The sequence below is a fragment of the Pelophylax lessonae genome (genome assembly GCF_965119305.1).
Source record: "Pelophylax lessonae genome assembly, chromosome: 4".
Lineage (NCBI taxonomy): Eukaryota > Metazoa > Chordata > Amphibia > Anura > Ranidae > Pelophylax > Pelophylax lessonae.
In genome coordinates, this window is record NC_138771.1 from 97,383,691 (window position 1) to 97,404,572 (window position 20,882).

Genomic DNA, 20,882 nt, shown 5'->3' on the forward strand with positions numbered 1-20,882 from the left:
GGCCCTTTCTGTGGGCATGCCAGCTATACTGGGAAGCTGATGCCTGTGCTCTTTAATTCTCCCTCTCCCCGCTGTGACAAGGGGGGAAGCAAGCGTGGACTGTCAGTGTATTTCCCCGCTTGCCTCCCTTCTGTCAAGCAGCGCTGGACAGGGACAGCGTGGCACCTGCAGAGATTGTGCCACCTGCTCTGATTCCTCCTGCCTCCCCATTGGCTGCAGCCAAGCACCAATGAGGAGTTTGACAAGTGCACCATGGGACATTTAGTCCCAGAAGACTATGGGGAGAGAGAGAGAGAGAGAGATCGAGATAGTGAGAAAGACTGGAGCAGCACACTGTGAGCCAGGGGACAGAGAGGCTGTGAGGATACCCCCTCCCCCTGCAGTGCCAGTTGTGGGCCTTGCCACGGGCAACCGAGAGTGAGTGGACATCTGTTTGGAGGAAGTGTTGCTGTGTGGGATTGACGAGAGGCGCTTGCGGGCCATTATCTATGGCTGTTATTAATTGCAGTGTTGGCACTTTGAAAAAAATAAGTTGGTTTTGTGTTGCAGATTGGGCACTCAGGCTCAAAAAGGTTCGTCATCACTGCTTTAGGACTTCCATCACTGGTGTGACCTGGTCCCCTGCTCTATATATCTGCTCATCGCAATATCACACTATTGTGGACTTTGTTGTTTTTTTATTCACATGTTGACACCGGAATTACTTCTGTGGACTCTCTATTTGGTCAGTCATTTATATACCCTGGACTATGTGCGGATTTTCCTTGCATTAGGACATGAGTGCTGCCCAGTTAAGATTTTCATTATTATTTATATATATTTTTTATAGATGAGTGTTGGCTTTATCATTACTAGCTGCTTTTTCCATTAGTGTGTGCAGATTCTTCATTTTCCTAGATCATAGTAAAACCTGACAAAAAGATCTAAAATCCCTGAGGCAGCAGATCTTGTGAAAATTAAATATTTGTGTCATTCTCAAAACTTTTGGCCACGACTGTAATCATAGCTCATCTAGTGACACTAGACTGCTTAAAGCAGTTGTATACTCAGAAAAAAAAAAACAAACCCTGCAGGAGAAAGGCATAATGAGCTAATATGCATCGCATACTAGCTCATTATGAAATACTTACCTTAGAACGAAGCCCCGGCAGAGTCGTCTGGGCAACGCTGAGGGAGCTGACATGCTCCCTTGGCGTCTCTACCTGGTTCGGCGGCTCCGGCGCCGTGAGTGGCCGGAGCCGCGATGACGTCACTCCCACATGTTTCACTTTCTGGCAAGATCCGGCAAGGAACTCTGAAGGTCCGCCGGACCTTCAGAGCGCATGTGCCGCAGACGTCAGCGGCTGCATGCAGGTTGAATATCTCCAAAACCGTGCAGGTTTAGGAGATACTAATTGTACCTACAGGTAAGCCTTATTATAGGCTTACCATGCCATAGGCTTACCTGTAGGTAAAAATCATATAGCGGAGTATACTACCGCTTTAAAGCCAATAGCTGACTGGTTGCTATGAGAAACATAATGCCTTCTAACTTTTTTTCCATTTTAACAAATATTTCTCAAAGTGCAGAATTAGTTACTCTCTAACTTTGTATATGTCACTTTTCAGGAATAGCAGCTTTCATTAATTTCATAGAAAACTGTATAATAGACATACTTTGCTTTATCCTTCAACCATTCAGGGTTTTTTTCTTCTTCTTTTAAGTCTTGAATCTCAAGGCTCTCAGTGTTAATGGCTCTTCGCGCTGCTGCCTGCTTCTGCAACCACTATAATACAAATCAGAAAATGACCATGGCGTGATCCTTTACAGACAACATTCTTTTTTTTTTCATTAAAAGTTCTCCACTGCAAAAGAACAACTTTTAATAGACATCTTGAGTTTACAGAAATGAAGTCAGAGATAAGCCAGAGATTCAAGGCTTACTGTATTATGTCTGGTGACATTCTATGAAGGTGCTGTGTGAGCAATACGGACCAAAAGTGTCTATAGTGCTCAACAGAAAAAAAAAGTTCTATAACTACCAGCCTGTTTTATTCTGCCAACAATCCCATAATTACATTTGCTGAAATAGAAGTTATGTATTGACAAAGAAGCTTTTCATTTGCATATAAAGGCTGACATTCTGGACAGACAGTAGCTCATGGCTTGATTAGGGAGGTGTCAAGCAAATCAGGGACGCTCCAGAAAAACTTCACTGTCTTTTAGTGTATCAAAACTATTTAAATAGTTGCATGTATAAGCAACAAGGAACAGTTCACAAAGGGCAGTGCAGGAAAGGTGCGTTCCGTGTGCATTTCCCCTCACTGCACTCAAAACGTACTGCCTTTGTGGGTGTGCCAATGTAATGTTAATGGCACACTAAACGAAGATCTAAAACGCAGCGCCTTTGCGGGCACATAATTTGGTGTGGCGTGTTTCCTAAGTAGTGCCACGGGGTAAACCAGTTCTCTTCTAAAAAGTCGATCAATGTAGGTCCTGTTCATGGCACACCCAACTGGCAGACCAAGACTATCTCCCAGCTAGTCTTTGAATACTCCAGTGGCACTTTGACTCCTTGGTAGAATAAAGGGAATTCTGACTGCTCAGCCTACCTCCCCCACATCCCAAGCAGGATAAAGAAGATGCTTAGGATGAAGATGAATCGTGTTTTCCAGAGGATTTAATGGCTAGCAAAATACCTGCAGTTCTATAACTTATTGCATATCTTTACCCAAAACACAAAAATCTATTACTTTGCAGCTTACCAGTCCTTAGAGGTGGCATCTAAATTAGGTTTTCTTTTTTTCAAGCTTTTACCTTTTTTTTTTTTCATGGTGATCCAGTCAGTAGCACACTTCCTTCCTAGGGTGGCAATGCCCACTGTACAGTACTGCATATTTTAGGAGCAGTGTTGTCACCCTAGACAGCTCTATGGATTTGGACTACAAACATCTCCCCTGCATCTTATTTTCATTATAGTTTCACAGCATTAAACTGAATGGATGTGGGTCTTTTTTCAACCAGACTATGTAAATATAGGAGAAAAACAGCTAGGGAAGTCAATGGTGGAGAAGGATCTGGGTGTTCTTGTAGATCATAGGCTTAAAAATAGCATGTAAAGCCAAGCTACGGTTTCCAAAGCAAGCAAAATCCTTTTTTGTATTAAGAGAGGTATAGACTTTAGACAGAGATATCATTTTGCCCCTGTACAAATCATTAGTAAGACCTCATTTGGAATATGCAATTCAGTTTTGAGCACCAGTTCAAAAAAAGGATATTGGTGAACTGGAGAAAGTGCATAGAAGGGCAACCAAACTGATAAGAGGCATGGAGGATCTCAGCTATGAGGAAGAATTAAGGGAACTGAATTTATTCTCTCTTGAGAAGAGGAAATTGAGGGGGCATATGATCACCATGTATAAATACATAAGTGGTCCTTAACGTGAATTTGGTGTTGATTAATTCACTTTAGGTCATCACAGAGGACAAGGGGTGCTCTTTTTTATATTGAATGAAAAGAGATTTAATCTTAAAATACGGAAAGGTTTCTTCACAATAGGAGCTATGAAAATGTGAAATAGACTCCCTCAAGAGCTGGTTCTGGCCAGCTTAGGAGATGTACTAACATATATAGGTAAAATTGATCCAGGGAATATCCGATTGCCTCTTGAGGAATCAGGAAGGAATGTATTCTCCTGCTGGAGCAAATTTGATCATGCTTTGCTGGGGTTTTCTGCCTTCCTCTAGATCAGTGGTCTCCAAACGGTGGCCCAGGGGCCAGATGTGGCCCTTTATTTACCTTTATCCGGCCCTTGGGACATTTTTTCTCTCACTGACACTATCGATGGGGCATTATTCCTCCCACTAATGCCAACAGTGACGCACTATTCTTCCCACTAAAACCAATTATGGGGCACTGTTTATTCCCAATGATGCCAGGGCATTTTCTACTCCCACTGGGCACAGTTCGGGCCTCCTAAAGCCAGAAGGACAGTAAACTGGCCCTTTGTCTAAAACGTTTGAAGACCCCTGCTCTGGATCAACTGTGGGTATAGGATTGTGTATACAGTATAGGATTACAGTAAACCCCCGCTCCATCGCGGTTCAGTTTTTGCGGTCCCGGTATACTGGGTTTTTTTTTGTAATGTTATTTTACTATATAAATCATGAAATCATTAAAAATGAAATATTTTTGTGTTTTCCATAGCTCTTGCTATGTCTCTCAGTATCTTTTATGTGTTTAAATGAGTTTCTATTGTTTTAAAAGTGTGTTTAAAGACCTTAAAATGCTTTTACACCTACAATGCATTTTAATAGGGTTTTTCTATTTTGCGGATTTTCACTTTTCGCGGCTGGGTCCGGAAAGTAACCCCCGCAATGGAGGGGGGTTTACTGTATATAATTTTTTCCCCTTTCTATTAGTTGAACTGGATGGACTTGTGTCTTTTATCAACCAGACTATGTAACTATATATATATAAGAAAAGATGATATCACTATTTAAAATATCAGTACGGCTCCTGGGACAAGTTCACTATCTTATGGTACAGTTGGATACGCTATTCCACTTCAGAAAAGTAAAAAAAAACAGCTCCAGTTATAGATGCCTTGTGATTTGCTGGCACCGGGGCTCCCCTTGAAGCTTAAAGCTGGTGATTTATTTAATTTTTTTTCTCTTCACTTTTCTCCTCTGCAGAAGATACCTTGGCAACCCCTTTTTACACAGGGCGCCACCCGGGCATCTTGGATGGGCTCGCCCTGGCTGCCCTTGGAATCTTATTTTTACATGCCTTTTTCTCCCCATAGTTCAGGTTCTACAAGCTTGGACTCAAAACCGGATGGACCAAACTTATAGCTCACTCATTTTCTGATCTTCCTTTCCTCACTTTCTTCCCTATCTCTCCCCCCTCTAATTCTTTCACTCCTCTCAGTCCCTGATTATACCCCTCAGACTCCAGGATATAATCTTAATGTTTTTTTTTTTTATTTTTTTTTTAATACACATCTTTACAGTATTTTACTGTTGGCAAACACTCGGCATCAGGGCCTATGTTCATTATGTGAGTCTTAGCAATATATGTATTTTATCAGTATAACTCATGTTGAATACATGCTTGCCTGATTATATGTGATACAATGGAGTTGTTGATTGCTACCTTTTGACTCCTATACATTTTATTGTATCTTAGTTAAACTTCAATAAACATATATTCAACCTAAAATATCAGTACGGCGCACAAGAAGCTGTAGTGACACTGGATATCTAGCAGGATCCACAGGATCCTTTTCTCTGCTTCTACCGTTCTTACCCTGAAAGTAGGAAACCGATGGAGCCAACACATCTGAGAACTGGAAAGCTGCCAAATATTAAATTTTTTTTCTTGGGTTTAGAAATTCTTTAATCAGTGATTTGTACAACGACATCCTTCTGGCCATCTGGCTGCTTACCTCTTCCTCCTCTGCTAGGCGAGATTCCCTGAGAGCCGTGGGGAAAACACGGGGGGTGAACTGAATTTTTATACTGCCAGTTTTCCTGGTGGGAGGCAAAACTTTTTCACTGCTAGGTTTTTCAGCTGCTGAAAAAAAAGACAGAATATTTGGTTATTTCTTTTTTCTTACACTTTTATTTTAGCGCAATGGCCACATGAACCTGTAATTCATTCTGGCCTCTTCTGTTAAATCATGGTGTAAGGCTACATTCACACCTGAGCGTAGCGTTTTTCGCGCGTTTTTTACCGCGATTTTACCGCGATTTTTGCGGCGTTTTTTACCGCGATTTTACCACGATTTTTACCGCGATTTTTGTGCAGGCGTTTTTAGATTCAATAGAGATCAATGGAAAACGCCTGTAATCTGCCCAAAAAGAAGCTCATGTACTTTTTTGAGCGTTGGGCGTTTTGTATACAGCTTCAAAACGCTCAGATGTGAACAGGGGCCATTGAAATGAATAGGATTTGTCTTGTTGGGCGTTTTGAGAGCTGATCCTAGAGCAGAAAAACGCCCCAAAAACGCCCCAAAACGCCTACATGTGAACGGAGCCTTAAAGGGTAACTCAACTTTTGTGGGGGGAAAAAATAGCAAATAAAGAAAAAATAAAATACCGTATACAACTGAGACACAAAAGTCATATTGTAATTGAATGCTATTAAAAATTACCTTTTCAATCTGCAGCTCTGTTGTAATTTTCTGAAAATGCAATGCAATATGGCTACATGGAGGTATTTTGTACACAGAACGCCCCCCCCCCCCCCCCCCCGAAACATAATTTCCTCAAGAGAGGAGAAATCTGCAGGCAAGCAATGGTGTATGTGTGTGTGTCCGTATATGTATATATATGACACACACACACACACGTGTATGTGTGTGTTTGTCTGTGTGCCTCTGTGTAAATCCAGGAAGTGAACAGGCAGCATCTTCAGCTGCCCACAGTTAAAATGGCTGCAGCCAGACTTAATGGGGGAAAGTTTCTTCAGCATATTTGGCAAATACATATGCACAGTATATAAAAAATAATATGCAAAGTGGTTGCTTCAGAATGGCAAAAATGTTTGTATTACAAATTATGTACGCAGACTGCAGTTCCTCTTTAAACCAACGTTTCAGTTGCAAAATACAGTACTTCACCCTAGATATCCAAGCACATCATGCACTTGCCCCCTGGGCAGAAAGTTGCCAGTCTGCCCCTGCTTGTCAGACACTCTCATACGTGAATGCCGCCTCATCAGAAAATAGAAAACATATGAAATGTTTCAATTGAGAAAATGTACCAACTCTTTGGAATTGTAATGGTCACTAAGAGTTTAAAAAAAAATAGCACAACAGATCAAAAGATGAAAAATATCTGAGCGCTCATTTTAGGGAAAAAAGTATTAACCACTGAAAAAGTGTTATGATCTTAGTATACGGCATTCCTTTTAATTTTTACAGCATCTTAGAATTACCATCTGTATAGGCTAACTAGGAAACAGGCAATCTTCAAAATATACAAAACTTCATGGTGCACAGTTTCCTTGTGTACAGCTTCCATTTTGAGGATGAACTCTTCCATGTTTAAAGCAGAAGTATTGTCAAAGCCCTTTTGGCCATACTTTCCCCATGAGTCCCAAGAGTACACTTAGTACTGCACAGTCCGATGTTCCAGTGAGCACTGGAGAGGCAGAGCGGAGAGCCGGACCTGGGAACTAAGTGATCAGCGGTCTTTAATCGCTCAGTTCTCGGTGGCGAGCACAGCTACAGCTCGGATTGATGCTGCAGCCATTTAGGTTTTTATGCACGTTTGTTATTTTTCACTCCCGCACTTCTCTTTTAATGATTTTACTATAATCATGTAACATTTTATTAAAGTGTTCTTGATTTCACCACTAGAGGGCAAACAAAATCTAAATCCCACAACTAACTTGCCTGTAAAATTTATATAACTGTCATGTCATCATTTTAAAAACTCTAGGTGATTTTACAAACCGCTATTTGCTACAAACATGATAGACTTCTATTTATCATGGACATTACTAAGCACATGACCATGAAACATGCTAAATTAGTTGTGAATCTTTTCTTTAAACTTTATTTAGATACATTTTATCTCATATTTCAGGGTTGGAAATGTTTCCATGAATACATCAATGAATGGCTGCTGAGTAAAAAATGAAATGTAATGTACAGTCCCAGAAATCTTAATTAAAAAGTAATTGGAAAAAGTTTTTTCATGCAATGCCATGGCAAGAGCTAATACACACAATCTTATGTCAAAGCAATAATCACAAACCAGGCGCTCCTGGGATGCCTGTAGGGTGGAGGGATAGACGTAAGCCTGTGAGGCTCCCCAGCGGTTGTTCTGCTGTTAGCCAACTAATGGCACAGTAAAGAGATTCGCACCCAGGGCAGCCATAGGAAAAAATCCAGTCCAGAAGTCAAAGCAATAATCACAAATCTGGCACTCCTGGGGTGCCTTTAGGGTGGAGGGATAGAAGTAAGCCTGTGAGGCTCCCCAGTGGTTTTTCTGCTGCTCGCCAACAAGCATAGGAAGGGTGCTGATATGGACAAAAGTACATGAGGAAGGCAGCGCATGAACCACACCGGGATGCAATGGATAAAGAAGTCAGGTGAACATCCAGTATAGAAAGGGTTAACAGTTTATTGGTATTGATAACCGAAAAACAAAGAACATAAAATGCTTACATCCCCCTGGGCTGGAGTGGACAAGGGCACCTGGCAGCAAGCAACACGGGTGCGAGGAGGTCAGTCTCCCAGGACTGCTGAGCAGTGTGTGCACAAAGCCGGAAACCAGCCGGCGCAAGGATGAAAGGACTCCGCTGTAGTTCCGTAGCGGTGACATCAGCCGGACAGGCGTCACTTGCAGGGAAATACTAGGAACCAGGGTGGACCATAAGCTATATGGTTGCCATGACTACATGTTTCGCGCTATGCGCTTTATCAAGTCCTGTTAACACTTCCTATACTGGATGTTCACCTGACTTCTTTGTCCATTGCATCCCGGTGTGGTTCATGCGCTGCCTTCCTCATGTACACAACCTTATGTACCTGCAGAGACAGTCAGGACTGTTCATACTGGGAAATGTCTTCATTACTTAGCATGCTTCTAATCTGTGAGCATGAGTACTGATATCTGTCTAGGCAAGCCAGTCATGTAAAAAAGGTGACGATGAAAAGAAGCATAAATCCGTAACACTCTTTACTGCAGTACAGGTATAGGTGTCATGGCTTGCTGTTCTAGGTTAAAAGTGACACTAAACTCCGGTGTAAAAAAAAAATGTATTAAATTATGCATTATTTTTCTTTCTTTTTTCTTTTTTGCATTCTTAATTAAAAAGGACAAAAGGAAAAGGAGAGGTTTGAGACCTCACAGAGGACTTTACTAAGAGGCAGAAAAGTCCAGTAAGAAACGATTTCCTGAAGAACAGATTTTATAGGGCCATTAACACCAGAGCACTGTTGCTGTGGGATGACGTCATATGATGTCTTCCCAGAACGCACCTCTTGTTCGGCCATGCAACGGCGCAATCTGTCCACTGGACACAGCCGATGACTGATCACTGAACTGGCACGCTGCCAGTGTCATGTGATCGATGTGACCAATCACAACAGATCACATAACAATTGTAAACAATGGATTGCTTCCTTTAATGCCATCCATTGTATATAATTGTGTTGCTAGCTGTGATTGGTCACAGTAATCACATGGTACAGACTGGGCCAATCACAGCCCATATGTACCATGTGATTAGCTTTGCCCAATTACAGCTAATCACAACAAAAGACACTGAATGAACTAGTTTTATTCAGTAAAAATGGTTGCTTATACCAATGAAACTCATTGGTATATGCAATCATTATGTGTAAAAAAACAAAAAAAAAATCCTGATCACTTCCCTGAGTAGTTACTGTAGTAACTATGGTAACGCTGTGTTGCTTTGGTCCCAGTGTGTTACAAAAAAAATGTAGAAAAAAAAGAAAAAAAATTGAATAAAAAATATATATTTCTTTTTGTTCCACACTCTCACCAGTCAGACCAAACCAGTTATATGATAACACTATGCTACACTGCACTGCACTGGTGACAGTATGTGAAAAAAAATTTGAAAACATTTTTTTATTTCTTCATTTTCCAAATAATTTTGACGAAAAATTACAGCTTTAAAAAACTTGCCATGCCTCTTGCTAAATATCTTGGACTGTCTACTTTACAAAAAGGTGTCATTTGGGAGTATTTGTACTGTCCAGGAGTTTTTGGGTCTCAAGAAATGAGATAGGCCATCAATAAATCAGGATTGATCAATTTTCAGATATATATTCCATAGTTTGTAGACTCTAAAACTTTCCTACAGACTAAATTATACATGGATTTGGGTTATTTTCACCAAAGAAATGTAGCAAAATACATTTTGACCTTAATTTATAAAGAAAGATTATTTATTTGCAAAATGTTATAACCGAAATGAAGAAAAAGGTGTTTTTTTTTCCAAATTTTCCATTTTTTTTATTTATTTAGCAAAAAATAAAAAACCCAGTGGTGATCAAATACCACCAAAAGAAAGCTCTATTTGTGTAAACAAAATGATTAAAATGTCATACTGGTACAGTGTTGCATGACCGCGCAATCGTCATTCAAAGTGTGACAACACTGAAAGCTGCAAATTGGCCTGGGCAGGAAGGGGGTGAAAGTGCCCAGTATTGAAGTGGTTAAGTAGTGAGTGTGTATGGATTATTTATGGAGAATAAAAAAATAGTTCAGTGTCACTGTAACACAACATTTTATGTAGGTGATGGTCATGTATAATAATAGCCAGCTTACCTCGTGGATGGGGTTTTTGATTATTAGTATTTTTGGATTTGTTTATAGCATTTTTTCTCTTCTCTTCCTCTCTCGTCTGCTGCTCCTCCTGGATTCTCTTCTGCTCTTCTATTCTCTGCTGCTCCCTAAATCTTTCCAGCTCTTCACTTGCTTTCTGCCTCTCCTCTTCTTTAATAGTTTCTATTCGTTTTCTTTCTTCTGCGTCAATCTAAAAACAGGTTAAAATTATTTTACCCTTTCTTCTTATTTCAAATCGATGTGAATATGACTCCCCATACTGTATACGGGATACAGATCTATCAGTATATAATAATTTCAACAAAATATGGTGGAGATAAATGCCTTTAGTTGAAGGGAAAAATTTAAAAAAGGCTTATACAGTCATCCACAAAGAGTTATTAAAAAATTATACAGCTTTATTGATTACTCATATAAAATAATCATGACCTGAGAGAAAACATTGGCATAAAACAGTAATTCATTTAGGTACCACATAAATCCCGCACAAGTTAGATGTAACTGATGCTGGCTGCAAGGGAGAGGACAGAGTGGTAATGTCACCCATAGGCTTACTATGGCCCATTTTGTTTCTGTGGATGGAGGGTAATGTCACCCATAGGCTTTCTATGGTCCATTTTGTTTCTGTGGATGGAGGGTAATGTCACCCATAGGCTTACTATTGCCCATTTTGTTTCTGTGGATGGAGGGTAATGTCACCCATAGGCTTTCTATGGTCCATTTTGTTTCTGTGGATGGAGGGTAATGTCACCCATAGGCTTACTATGGCCCATTTTGTTTCTGTGGATGGAGGGTAATGTCACCCATAGGCTTACTATGGCCCATTTTGTTTCTGTGGATGGAGGGTAATGTCCCCCATAGGCTTACTATGGCCCATTTTGTTTCTGTGGATGGAGGGTAATGTCACCCATAGGCTTACTATGGCCCATTTTGTTTCTGTGGATGGAGGGTAATGTCACCCATAGGCTTACTATGGCCCATTTTGTTTCTGTGGATGGAGGGTAATGTCACTCATAGGCTTACTATGGCCCATTTTGTTTCTGTGGATGGAGGGTAATGTCACCCATAGGCTTTCTATGGTCCATCCTAACCCAAAGCGTATATTTTGAACAGATTCTAAATGTAACATTTTTTTTTTCTTTGAAATAACGAACATGTTATACTTACCTGCTCTGTGCAGTGGTTTTGCACAGAGATCCTCCTCCCTGCCTGCACTCCTTGCTCTTCCCCAGCACCGAGTACTCCCAAAGCAAGCCTCTTTTGACACAGACAGCGGCAGTCCCCCTACTCCCTTGTCACTGGCTGTGATTGACAGCAACAGGAGCCAATGGTTCTTGCTGCTATTTCTGAGCCAATGAGGAGGGAGAGACCAGAGAGAGCCTCTGTCCTCATGCACATTGCTGGATCAAGATAGCGCTGACGTAAGTATAAGCTTGAGGGGGGAGGGGGGCAACAGGCAGCAGATCTTTTTAGCCTAATGCGGAGGATGCATTAGGGTTAAACAAAAAAAAATTAATAAAAAGGCCTCATGCACAGGGGCGGTTAGGCCCGTCTAGCGTAAACATTGGCTGTATTTCGGCAAGGCACAGATGCAGCGCCCATTGCCAGCGTCAAGACAAAGTCAATGGCAGGTTGAAACATGCAGCTGCTGTACGCCGATCTGACATGGACACTAAAAGTCCACGTTCAAGGCAAACGTCCCTGTAAGCATACAGCCTCTGAGCAAATGCCACTTGGAATAGCATACAGCAACCACATGTTTCAGCCTGTCTTTGATTTTGACTGACATCTGCTGGCAATAGGTGCTGTGCCTGTGTCCAGTCTTATACTCACCTGGCTCTGATCCACTGTGCAGCCTTCTGTCAGAAACTTCCCTGTTGGGCACTCCACAATCTCTACGCAATCCCCCTGTACTCCAGCAGAATACAAACTCTCCTTAATTTATTAGTGATAGTAGTCTGCATGCACAAGCCTGGTTGAGAAGATTCACACCCAAGATTTTGGCAGATCACCAACAGATGCAATTCCAGCAAAACATTTCTTTATTTAGTATTGGCTAGAAGAGGCAGGGCAGAAGAGTTAAACCTCTGTCAGGTTTTTATTGCTGTCTGTATCTATGTCGAGGAGAGGAGAGCTCCTCTCGCTTCCTGTGACAGTTACCACTGTGCACCAGAGAAGCATTTAAAGGAAATTGATGGCCATAAAACACAACAGGAGACATTGTAGTGAGCCACTTATATCTTTGTACTTCCTATTTAGTCAAAATTCCAGTGTGTGTAATTTGTGGTTCGGAGCCCTTTAAGACACTTACTGCCTACCAACACCATCTGTGAGTACAGTCTAAAGGCTGGTACCCACATGCCAAACATTCAGCCTGTGTGCACAGCAGCCTATCCAAGGACGGGCTTGTATCGAACGGGCATGCTGGAAAGCCAACATCTGATCAGCGCTTGCAGCCAATGTCTTTGAGTGCTGATCACTGTATTCTGGCGGGGGGAGCAGTCCCCCCTGGCATAATACAATAGCGCAGCGGAGGAGATCGCTGTACTAACATGACCTGTGTTGGTACAGCGATCTGTCTGTTTTTTTTCTTTTCAGTCTGCTGGGTTGAACAAAAAAAACCTCCCCATGTGTACCTGGAATAAGGCTGGTCACCCATGGATGCCTTCATCTATATAAATCAATGTGGATTGAGGAATCCTCGCCGCTGAGACATTGTATTCTGACAGCTGGGACTGTCCACTGTCAGTATACACTGATCAGCAGATACAGCCCATTAGCTGCAGCAGGGAGGAGCCAGGAGCACCAGCTGGGGGCCCCAGAAGGGGAGGATGCAAAACCATTACACAGAGCAGGTATGTCATGTTTGTTACTTTTAAAAAATAAAAAATGAACTGTTAAAATCACTTTAAAGACTAATACACATGGGCCGTGTACTGCAGTCAGTCATTCTGTCGAGGGGCATGACCGAAAAAAGGTCTGCCGATCGGTTCCCAATCACGCTTTCAGCCAATGGCTGAGAGCGCTGACCGGAGGGTTCTGGTGGGTAGGCCATCCCCTTGTCAAAATTCAATAGAACAGCAGGGAAGATCCCTGTACCAACATCAGATAGGTACTTCAGGGCTTCTCCTGAGCTGTCAGTTTTTTTTCGTTCAGCCTAGTGTGTACTGGCTTATCTGTAAGTCCCCATTCACACCTGAGAGTTTTGTCACACCTTTTAATAAAATGCGACAATGCTCAAGAAGAACAATCTTATTATTCCCAAAGAGTCCATTCACACTTGTGTGTTGCATCACTTGTAGTGTAAGGGTCCTTTCACACGGAGAGGACCGTTTTTTGATCCGCTTCGGCACTTTTTTTTTTTTTACAGACACGGATGACACTTGTGTCATCCGGTCCGTATGTCCGTTTATCATCCCATCCGTTTGCGGATGATAAACGGAGATAATGTATGTCAATGGGATTGCGGATGTCAGCGGTTGACACCGCTGACATCCGTTTTTGCGTCCGTTTTTTTTAAAAACGGAAGAAAAATAGGGTTCTCTTCCGTTCCAAAAAACTGAACTGATAGGAAAGGACGCACATCGGATGTCAGCGGATGGTCATCCGCTGAGATCCGCAATCCAATTGACATGCATTATGTCCGTTTTTCATCCGCAAAAAAATGGGATGAAAAACAGACATATGGACCGCCCGTGTGAAAGGACCCTCAAGCTGGAAAAAATACACAAGCTTCTTGGGGGCACAATTGCTTGTTTTTGGCCTCCTAGACTTGATAAGGAACATTTTTTAGGTGCTACCATTTAAACGACTATGGGGCCAAAAACATGTGAGTTTGCACCTGTACTTCAAGTAAGGAAGAAAAAGCCTCTAAATTGCTGTGTGTCAATGAGGCAAAGAAATATGCCTCCCTCACATTTGAGAGCAATGTCAAGCACCTCTACAGATGCATGCTTCCATCTCACTTTGGAATGTTCAGGAATGGTATCACATAGGCTCCTTTTTATTAAATCAGATATGTATGTTACTGACCTTCATCATGACCTCCAGCGAGTATTTCTCATTTTCTCTCTTCTTCATCGCTCTGGCCTCTGCATCTTCTTTAGCTTTCTCCTGCACTCTAGCAACAGCTTTCTCTCTGACTTTCTGCATTGCCTCCTTTTCCACTAGAAAAGTAAAATAAACACTGAACGTATTTGCAGCTAATAATGTTTTTCAGGGGGTTTGCATAAGTGAGCATAAAAGATCAGCATATTTTTTAGCTCAAGAACAGCTGTAATTTAATAAAACTTGGTGACCCCCCCCCCCCCCCTCCCCAGCCTTGCAGAACTAGTCTGCACCCTCCAAAAGCTGGCCATACATGGATCAAAATTCGGCCAGTTCAGGAGGGACCCACGTGTGGCCACTGCAGTTCAACAGAAGACAATCCACCGATCGTTTGCGGTTTAGCTGCTCTGTCAGAGAAGAGTGGCCTATTCAGCGCTGCAAGCAATAGGCCTCAGTGCTGATCTGTGTATTCTGACAGTGGGGGGGGGGGGGGGGGAGGAGGTTGGGGGGGGAGTCTCCCCATTGTCAGAATACAATAGCGCAGTGGGAGGGATTAGGGATTCCCCCCCATACACTTCGAAAGTGTTGATGGGGCAATCAGTTTTTTTTTTTGTTTTTTTCGTTCAGACAGCGGGATGCCGCCAGTTTAGCCCTTTTGTCTTATTTTTTATTTATTTCAGGCACTTATATAGCGCTGTCAATTTACGCAGCGCTTTACATATACATTGTACATTCACATCAGTCCCTGCCCTCAAGGAGCTTACAATCTAAGGTCCCTAACTCACATACATACACAGTAGGGCCAATTTATTTATTTATTTTTTATACAGGATCCAATTAACCTACCAGCATGTCTTTGGAGTGTGGGAGGAAACCAGAGTACCAGGAGGAAACCCACGCAGGCACAGGGAGAACATGCAAACTCCAGGCAGGTAGTGTCGTGGTTGGGATTCGAACCAGTGACCCTCTTGCTGCTAGGTGAAAGTGTTAACCACTACACACCACTGTGCCGCCTTGAATTGTTAAGTAACTCTACTGTCTCCCTTTATATTGAAAATCGTTGCACAAACTGTTAACACTTTATAAATCCTGCATTATAAAATAATTAAGATGGCTGCAGGCTGACCTGGGTAAATTTTGATCAGTTTGTGGCCATCCCTCGACTATTTGATTGACTTCTGTTGAAGAGACATGTTGGAATTTTTTTTTCCTTGCAGCAGCCAATAAGTGGGTCCTGCTGGCAGAATACAATGTTGCGAAAGTACAATGTTGCGAAAGGCGTTCGGAGGGGGGGCTTCCTCCATCTGCCTTGTTTGTGTGGATGGAGGAATCTGTTGGCTGAACGCAACCAAAAAAACATTGTATGGCCAGCTTAAAGCTAAAATTCTGCTTTTCCGCCTCCTTCCCCCCTCCATCTCCAATATTTTGAATGGGAGGGGGTACCCGATTTTGACAGATACCCTCTTCAATTTCCGTTCAAATCGCTGCGGCGATCTGAGCATATTTTCGGCCTCCTCCTTCCCCCCGCAGCCTCTTGGGACATGTCACAGGTCCCAGGAGACTGTGGAACCAATCATGGGGCGCAGCATGGCTCACGCATGTGCAGTGGGCAGCTGGCTGTGAAGCTGCAAGGAGTCACAGTCAGCTACCCGCAGTTAGGATGCCAGCGCCTGCATCTGTGGACCGGCAAAGAGGCGGGTCAGTTGAGGACATCGCTGGACCCTGGGACAGGTAGGTGTGTGTTTTTTAAAAGTTAGCAGCTACAGTATTTGTGGCTGCTGACTTTTACATTTTTGATAACAGGGCGAAGGACCGCTTTGGGATTAAAAAGAATCCACACTAAACTCCTCCACCCAGCTACTAACTTTTTACAAAGATCCTCTTCAGCGCAGGCCACACCTGCACAATGAAACTGGCCATACACGTTTCGAATTTCTCTTGTTCAGTCCAGTGGGCCGAACGGGGGAAATCCATTGATTACCCCACAGGTGTCAAACACAAGGCCCGCGGGCCGAATACGGCCCCTCAGGCCATTTCATGTGGCCCTCGCACCTCTCCTGCAGCTGCGACACACCCCTTGTCTCTGCCCCCACCTTGTCTCTGTAGTCAGCAGCAGACAGGCTCATCTTTGACCACCCCCCTAGCAATCCGCAGCAGAGAGAAGAGCAGAACTCCTCCTACAGATCCTGCACCTCTCTGTGAAGCCACAACACCACCTTGTCTCTGCCTCCCCTGGTCTCAGCATTCAGAACACTCTGGAAGATGACTCCAGCCCTCCTCTGGTTCTCCTCTAGACCCTGCACTTCTTCCCAGATCCACCCGCATCTTCTTCCTGGCAGCAAAACAAGGAAAGGGGTGCATTGTGATGTAAGGAAGGGTGGGTGACTCTTGACTTCTGATGGTGGGGGGCTCTTGACATTTCATGTAAGGGGGTAGGGTACTCTGGACATCTAATCCTACAGATCTAATTGGCCCTTTGAGGGCAACCATAATGCTGATGCTGCCCGCAATGAAATTGAGGTTTGACACCTCTGGATTACACCATCCATGCTAAGCAGTGTGGATAGAGGAATGTCAGCTGCCGGCTATTGTATTCAACAGTCACTGCTCCAGCAGCTGCAGAAAAAACTGAACTGCGCTTGCATCTGATTGGATGCCAGGGCAGTTTAGCCAAGCAATTTTGGGCCTGCACCTTTGACAAATTGCTTTTGTCGAGCAGGGGGACAAGGGGATCAGTGGACAGCTGCCAACAGGGGGCCAACCCCAGCTAGAATTTCAGCCAATTCAGCAGGAATCAGCTAAAAGTCAAGCAATGTATAGCCGGCTTGAGCCCTCAAAGGCTTGTACCCTCAGAGTGGTCAATTTTTATGTAATAAATACAGTAGATGTAACTGACATCCACTTGGCACCCCTCTTCAAATGGAGCAGTAAATTCCAATCTTAAACCCCCATATAAACTATCTCAAACAATATACTGCATAGCTGAAGTTTTAACCTCATATAGCACATAGTATTAAAAACAGAATGGTTTAAATTGGAATGAAAACAAAATGCTCATTTACACAGGCAGCCAGGGGCGGTAAAAGCAAATGACCGAGCTGCAGTTTTACTTCCCCATCTAAACACAGAAATATAGCCGCACGCATGCCGCAACTGCAATGATTTGCTTTTCAGCCACAGCAAAAATGATATTGCAAGTTGCATTCAAGCGAATGGAGCCGAACTGCAACTGCCCTGGAACCACACAGTTACAGCACATTGGATCTGCATTGTGTTTGCTAAAATAGGCGCGGAGGAGGAGACATATCACGTCTTCACTTCCTGACAAACACTACTGCGGATCGCTTTTCAAAGGGGCAGCAATAATAGCCATACATGTGAAAGATCCCCAAGATGGTTTAGTGGCTGAATTACAAGCACTTAGGAAGCTGTCATGAAAAGGCTTTATACTGGTGCTGTACTACCCTTAAGAAGCAGAGAAAGAAATGTATTATTCAACATGCAGCTCATAGCAAATCCAGTCTTACCGCTCTTGTTTTTCACAGTGGAAAGTACTTACTATTAGCAGCGGACAGGGTGTCCCAAGTCGATGACTCCTGCTTATGTAGGGTAAAGAGGATGACTCCATTGCCAATCTTTGCACTACTCTTGTCAACATCAATAGGCGACAGTGGAAATAATTCAAACAAGAATGGTGGAAAATTCACCTAAATATTAGAAAGAGAACAGAAACAAGTTATTTATTATTGTAAGATAAAGGAAAAAAGTAACTCAGCAACCACCACTCTCTACCTTTCACTGTTTAGCTCACTATATATTGCCAACCCAAAGCCTGGTTGGTAGTATTCATCTTCTTAGTATGTAGTTAAAGTGATTGTAAACCTCAGACATGAAATGTGAACAAAGCATATCCCTCTATAGTGTGTATTTGTCTCAATTAAGAGCACTAAGTGTCATTTCTGCCTGCTGCTTCCTTCCTCTGCTATCAGCATGAATCACTTCTGACAAGTTTTCCTGACACCAAGCGAAAAAAAGGTGACTGGGGAGGGACCTCCAGCTGATTGACAGCCTCATCTCTGTTCCTGTGTGAAGGAGGGAGGAGGGGGGTGTTCCTTCCCTTCAATCAGCTCTCAGAGCTCTCCTCACTGAGCTCTGCAGAGAGTAAAGCCCCGTACACACGCGCCGAAAATTGGCAGGGAATTTTCGTCCAACGTCCGATCTGCCGATTTTCAGTTTGTTACTATGATGCTTCCGACAACCGACTCCGACTTTTCGGCCAAAAAAAATCTGGTGTGCAGACTACAAATTTTTTGTCCGCTGTCAAAACACGGCCGATTTTCGTCCAGTCAGTACAGATTTCGACAGGGAAAAATCTTATGAGCAAGTCTGGGCATGCTCAGAGAAGAAAGAACACAAAGAAAGCAAACCAACACATGACATCACTTCTAAAGTAGAATTTTGTCGGGCGTGAAAATTCGTGTGCAGTCTAGGCTCATTCCAACCAACAAAACACAACTCTGGACAAAAGGCGGACGATCGGTCGGCCGATAATCGTTGCGTGTGTACGGGGCTTAACTTCAGCTCTTGCCTCCTGTTTTCTGACAGCTTAGACCAGCGTTATAAATTTTGGACTTTTAACGGCTGTAGAGAAGAGAAGACTGCAGACAAACAGGTACAATTTATGCAGGAGGATTTGTTTCATCTCCTTTCTGAGGCCAGTCACTTCACTGGGTATATGTAAGGGTTTACAACCAGTTTAAAATTCCAACTTTACCTATTACAAGCAGTGAAGGAACAGGACATCGGCTTCCACATTTTTGGGATTGCGCTCTTCCCCTTTACCATTAGTAAAATCCAGATTGCAAAATGCAGGAAAACAGTTAAAAACTCCAAGGTGAATGCCATCAATGGATATTTTATACATACAGTAGTTATATTGGTCCATCTTGGATCTATATATATATATATTTTTTTTTTTTTTAAAGCCCGTGGCGTGTGAAACACACTCAAAAGACTTACACCCGGTGCATAAAAAAGTGCACACACGCAAACGTGGAAACACAAAAAGTGCACAGAGTGCGCAAAATGGTCTTCCCTCCGAAGAGGTAGGACCCTAACCTCGATCCCCCAGGGCTCAAGACTCCTGACAGGGATTTAAGGTACTTTCTATGGTCTGTCTGGCCGAAACCAGACAAACCCCGTTCTCCAGGGGGACTGCCGAAACAGCCCACCCCAAGTACTAGGTGGGGCTCCCCCAAAGGGAGACCCCATGAGAGAGGGCGAACTAAGCCAGAAGGCCATATCCACCCCCTCCCAAGACTAAGGCTGGGCCCGAGGACCCACACCCTTCAAGTCGTGCAGGAAAAAAGAGTGATAGTGAAGTGACACAAAAACAAAGAAATAAAAACACACAAACAAAAAGGTGGGGGAAGGGGAAGTGTGGTAAGTGCTATGGTGCCATGTGAGGTACCAAGGCAGGCCTTTCGGCCGGAATAAAAAAAAATTTCTCTGGTCTATGCCAAAAGGCCTGGCCCAAGAGGCAGGTGCAGAAAAAGTGTGTGTGGTGCAGTGACCAAGGTGCCGAAAAACTCAAGGCGAGCTGCCCCTCACCAGTGAGAATTAAGGCACCCCTGGGCTGCCACCCCAGGGGCACGTACACCACAGGCTTTTTCAGTCTCGGCCCCTGGCCAGACCCAGTGTAGCCCTTGCCTACCAGGAGGCTTGGAACATGGACAGCTTAGGGCGAGCCTGCCTTCAACTGGGGACAAGCCTTTTGCAAGGCCAGATTCAACCCAGGATGAATGGCCCTCCCACCGCCATCCAAATTCCTTACCAATTACATCTGGGAGCAATACTAACTGTCTTTTCCCAGCTTTCTTGCTCCCTTCAAACTGGCAGGTGCGGACCCATTCAAATCAGAAGGCGGCGGACCCATCCGGCTTTCGTTTGGCTCAGACGTTTTTGGATCCTAGTCCCAACTAGGGTTGCCACCTCATCCCTTTAAACCCCAGGACACATATTAATCACACAGGTTCTGTGGCTGAATAAGATGATAATTATACTCAATTGGTGCTTTATCTGCATTATATCAGCCTCAGAACCTGTGTAATTATTATGTGTCCTGGATTAAAGGGATGAGGTGGCAACCCTAGTCCCAACCCACCTGAGCAATCCCACCGGGAAGCCATCACTGCACACTGCCAATCAAAAGCAGCCTAGTCGGGGGGGGGGGGGTGTATGTGCAGCTGCGGGTCAGGGAATGCCTCACTGCCTATGATTGGCGGTGTGCAGTGACAGCGGGATTGCTCAGGTGGGTGCGGACTAGGATCCTGAACACACCTGAGCCCATCCCTAACTAGGAGAACTGACAACTTTCCTGGTAGGCATGCTTGTTCCAGGTCACAAAGTATCAATCAACAGGACAGCCGACATCTAGCATTTTCAGGAGGGGGGTCTATAACAGCCAGACATTTAGCATTTTCAGGAGGTGCCTACATGCAATCTTTCACCCATGACAGCCAGACAT

The 20,882-nt window shown here is 43.5% G+C and overlaps 1 protein-coding gene across 2 annotated transcripts in view; it reads right to left on the reverse strand.

The window, feature by feature from the left end:
• Window positions 1-20,882, reverse strand: part of DNAAF4 (dynein axonemal assembly factor 4) — a 61,898-nt gene that overhangs the window by 40,645 nt on the left and 371 nt on the right. Inside the window, exons 2-6 of one of the 2 annotated variants that reach the window (XM_082256958.1) lie at window positions 17,916-18,063; window positions 14,342-14,475; window positions 10,292-10,499; window positions 5,428-5,552; window positions 1,657-1,766 (exon numbers count right to left, since the gene is read on the reverse strand). In XM_082256958.1, coding sequence (XP_082113084.1) covers window positions 1,657-1,766; window positions 5,428-5,552; window positions 10,292-10,499; window positions 14,342-14,475; window positions 17,916-18,063 — 725 coding nt within the window. Of the gene's footprint in view, window positions 1-1,656; window positions 1,767-5,427; window positions 5,556-10,291; window positions 10,500-14,341; window positions 14,476-17,915; window positions 18,064-20,882 lie in introns of both variants that reach the window. The other variant, XM_082256957.1, reaches the window with a different exon arrangement.